The following is a 4570-nucleotide window of genomic DNA, read 5'->3' as shown; positions in this document are numbered from 1 at the left end:
GATAAGAACAGTAGTCCGATGAATCCAAATAATATTAGACTTTAATTCCATTATTCATATTTCACGCTTTTTCTACATCCATCTATAAACAATGACAGCTTTGTAAAATACGCATAAAATGATGACGTCACCGATTCTTTAGCAAATTTGAGAGTCCCTACTGATCACTTAATACAAAAGAATACAATTTCAATAATTTACAATATATTTTGGAGTGTTTACATGTACATGTAAGCACAAATAAATTAATGTTAAGCATATAGTCATTAAAAAGAGTACTTAATATTTTTTATTTAACATTTCTTTAAATTCCCTCGAGCAACACCGGGACACGGGGTCTACTAGCACAATAAAAAAAGGAGTTCTTCTCCAGAATTTTCCCTATATTAAAAAAACGAATATAAAGGAAAATGTGTATGATGTACGTATCCACGACGAGATAAAAATATCATACTCCAAAAATCACAGAAATTGATCAAGTAGTTTTATTCTTAAACAATAAAAACCAAATTTTATGAGTCTCCGAGGAATGACAGTAATATCAGCCATTTTAAAATAAAAATCTAAAAAAGAAAGGGCGATAACTCAATAATAATTCATATTTACTAAAAATATGTTGTAATGCCTATGGATACTCATTAATCGCAAACAAATTATTTTCTTGTTTAAAAATAAAACCAATTTGCGTGATTTTTTGGAATATGATATTTTCGTTTCGTTATGCTACGTCATACAGTTTTCTTTTTTTTTTTTTTAATTTTTTTTTTTTAGAGTAGGGTGAATTCCGGACAAGAACATATTTAAAAAATTTTTTTTTTATTATTACATTTTCACCCCAAACAAGGCACATTGCCACTTTTTTGTAGGGGGCTACTATCAGGGGCAGCAACTACTGGGGCACTATGTTGGGATTTGGGCAGTAAGATGCTGGTTCACGTTACACTTGAACTTCTGCATGTCAGTACAGTTGGGGAAGCAGGGGCCTAGAATGGAATTCCAGAGTCTAGCGGATCTGGGGAAGAAACTACTGAAGTAGAAAGATCTTTTTCATCTAGGGATCTCTACTGTGTGTGGGGTGGGATTTAGTTGCCTGTCGGGTTGTCGAGGGTGTCTACGTCGTGGGGGCACAAGTGCTTGCAGTTCGTCAGAGCATTCATTATTAAAATACTTGTAGAACAGGCAGAGGGATGCAACGTTTCGTCGATGGGACAGAGGCTGAAGCTTAGATGCCAGTTCAGGGCCTATCAGATTGGCGACTCTCTTTTGAACGTTGTCTAGGAGCGAGAGACTAGCAGCAGATGCACCAGCCCAAATGTGACAGCAATACTCCATACATGGGCGAATGGTGGCCTTATAGAGGTACAGGATACTTTCAGGTGTCAGTAGTTTTCTAGCACGGTAGAGAGAGCCTACCTTCTTCGCAGCGGCCCTGGCTATGTTTTCAATATAATTGTTCCAACTCATGTTTCCTGTTAACGTTAGGTCAAGCAGTTTAAAAGATGTACTCTCAGATAGGGAGTCACTGGCCATTGCTATTGGTGGCAGAGAAGGTTTCTTGTAATTATTGAAGGAAACCAGCTTAGTCTTGGCAGCATTGAATGTGACCATTCATTTTTGTCCCCATTCCACTACAGATTGGAGTTCATCCTCTAGTGTTTTTGCCATTTCGTTAGTTATGTGTTCATTTGTTTTCCTGTCATGCCTGTTATAGAGTGTGATATCATCAGCATATATACCCATATATATCTCAGAGGTAGTTTTGTTGGTGAGGTCATTAATAAATATTAGGAACAATAGAGGTCCAAGGATAGACCCCTGAGCCACTCCCGCATTTATATCATATTGTTTAGATGTACGACCGTCGAGGACAACCTGGATTTTTCTCTTATTCAAGAAGGATTTAATTATGTTAAGTATTCTACCAGTGATACCATATGATCTGATTTTCCTGAGGAGACCCTCATGCCTAACCCTGTCAAAAGCCTTAGATATATCTAGAGCTACCTCTCTGCCCTCCCCGCTTTGTCCAGTGAATGGTATATACGTTCAGAGATTACAGTGAGGATGTCTGCGGTGGAACGGGCTTGTCTAAATCCATACTGTTTGTCAGTCAGAAGTTTAGCATCTGTAAGGTGACGGACTAGAGCATGGTTAATTATGGTCTCAAATATTTTGATGAAAAGTGGGAAGAGGCTAATGGGGCGATAATTTGATGGGTCAGTTCTTTCGCCCGAAATCTTGAATACTGGTACCATAGAAGCAGTTTTCCAACAGCCCGGAAAGCATGATTCATTAAGGTATTTGTTGTAGAGTTTGGAGAGAACTGGAGCTACTTCGGCTGAACACTTTTTTTAATAGCACAGCTGGGATGAGATCAGGTCCACATGCTTTTGAAGTGTCAAGGTTTATTATGGGATAAGAATATGGTATTATGGGCTGGAGGTATAGGGTTCCTCACCCAATCCCAGACAACCCCGGGTCTTCTTTCCTACTCGCATTGTAATAAAAGCAATCTCAATTAAAGATACAAAATCGTCTGTGTCTTCGAATTAATCTTCTACCCCGCCTCTCGCCCCTATATACAATCTTTTTTGGTCTGCCTACATCGACTGAATGCCTCTCATTCGTTCGATTTGTCTTTAATCCCCCCCCCCCCAAGTATGTTTACTTCATTTCTTTCTTTCTAAGACGAACTCTTTCTAATTCTTCTTCTTGGTTGGAGTTAGAGTAGACAATCAAATTCCGGGGGAATGGTTAGAGTAAATTAGTTTGTGACGCCTTTCTCTCCTTTTTCCATTGCTATCTTTGCTCTTTCACCATTTTCTAGATACCCACCCCTTCCTTCTCTCATCCCACCACTCTTTCTTTCTCTGTCTGTGTGTGTCTCTCTTTCTCTCTCTCTCTCTCTCTCTCTCTCTTTCTGTCTCTCCCTCTCTTACACGCACGCGCGCGCACGCACACACACACACACACACACACACACACACACACACACCTTATTCACGGCCAAACAAATACAGAGTCAGACGAGCAAGTTACGGGGGAGAGTGTGAGTAAATTGGTCTGTAATGCTTTCACCCCCCCCTCTCTCTCTCTCTCTCTCTCTCTCTCTCTCTCTCTCTCTGACTAATTCCTCCTACTCTTTGTATCTCGGATTAATCCCCCCCTGTCCTCTGTCTCACGATCGTGCAGGCGCTCTCTATTGCACACTTATCGCTCTCTCTTCCGCCCTCTCTCTCTCTCTCTCTCTCTCTCACACACACACACACACACACACACACACACACACACACACACACACACAAACATGCACACATATAACTACGTGTGGGTGTGTTTGTGTGTGTGTGTGTTAGTCTATTTTCTTACCGTTTATGCGCTTATACACATTCTCTCTTTTTACCACTACTCCTTCCCTCTCTCTATCTTACTCTCGCTTTAATTCGCCTACTCACTCTCCATTCCCCCTTCCTCTCTCTATTGCACTTTTCTCTCTCTCTCTTTGTGTCTCTCTGTAACAACAATTATTCAATTTCTGCCGCTACCTTTCATCCACGATTCCACTACAACACAACAGATACCTCCTCCCACTCCCCTCCCCGTCTCTCTCTCTCTCTCTCTCTCTCTCTCTCTCTCCTACTTGTTCACTCTATTACTTATTCTCCATCCTCATCTATGGGCAAGATCTAGCGATCATTACCCACATCTTTAATCAATTGACGGAGGGAGGAGGGGCGGAACCACCCCGAAAATAAAACGCCGAACTTGATTTGTACATAATCTACCCCCTTCTCCTCCCCTCTCCTCCCCTACTCTATTTTTGATTGTCGCCCTTTTTTTCTTTTTCTTTCTTTTTTTTTTTTTTTTTAATTTTTTAATTTTTTATGGGACCTCTGTCCTTTTCTGGAAAATTTCGGATCGCAAAGACGACGCTATACACAGCAAACCATCGCGGCCTTCATAATTTTTTCATTATTTGTGGGCAGAAGGGAACGAGACAACCCCGCCATCAAATGATGAACCCAGAACAATGCATGACGGATGAACGTAAGTATCATTACGATTTGATTAAAAAAAAATATTACAGATTGTGTAAGAAAGGGGGGAGGGGACATTAAAAATATTAATTAATAATGTTACCATTAAAAAAAAAATTATTTATTTTTTTAAATTTTAATTTCTTGTATTTATTTGCTTTCCCACGCACGACCGAAAAATGTGACACAAGGTCGTTTTTAATGTGAACGGTGGAAAACCCAGCTCCCCGAAAAGGGGCACTCGGGCACTCTAAAAAAAAAAAAAATACAAATGGCCTTAGCATACAAAGGTTTCTCTTGCATTGACAAAGGACAAATTAAATAAAGTGTAGCATCAAAACAGATACTACACTTGTTGACTGCAGAACTTTCGTTATTTTATTTCATTTCACATTACGAATTAAAGTGTGACAATATACGTAGAGATTTTCGATTATACACACACATACAGTACACACACATACACACACACGCATACACATGAAATAAAATATTATAAAAGAAAAATATAAACATACGTATGTTTTGGATTA

General features: G+C 39.5%; 1 protein-coding gene across 1 annotated transcript in view; it reads left to right on the top strand.

Annotated features, from left to right (window-relative positions):
* The first annotated feature begins 3893 nt into the window (after positions 1 to 3893).
* The window catches only part of LOC145248255 (nuclear receptor subfamily 2 group E member 1-like), a 109294-nt gene continuing 108617 nt past the window's right edge, over positions 3894 to 4570 (top strand). The window contains exon 1 of the mRNA XM_080110130.1: positions 3894 to 4047. Within this exon, the coding sequence (XP_079966256.1) occupies positions 4014 to 4047 (34 nt within the window). The 5' untranslated portion in view covers positions 3894 to 4013. The remainder of the gene's footprint in view (positions 4048 to 4570) is intronic.

Source organism: Euprymna scolopes, chromosome 26, assembly GCF_053919585.1.
Source record: "Euprymna scolopes isolate OS-2025 chromosome 26, ASM5391958v1, whole genome shotgun sequence".
Lineage (NCBI taxonomy): Eukaryota > Metazoa > Mollusca > Cephalopoda > Sepiida > Sepiolidae > Euprymna > Euprymna scolopes.
This window is presented reverse-complemented; position numbering and strand designations above follow the sequence as displayed.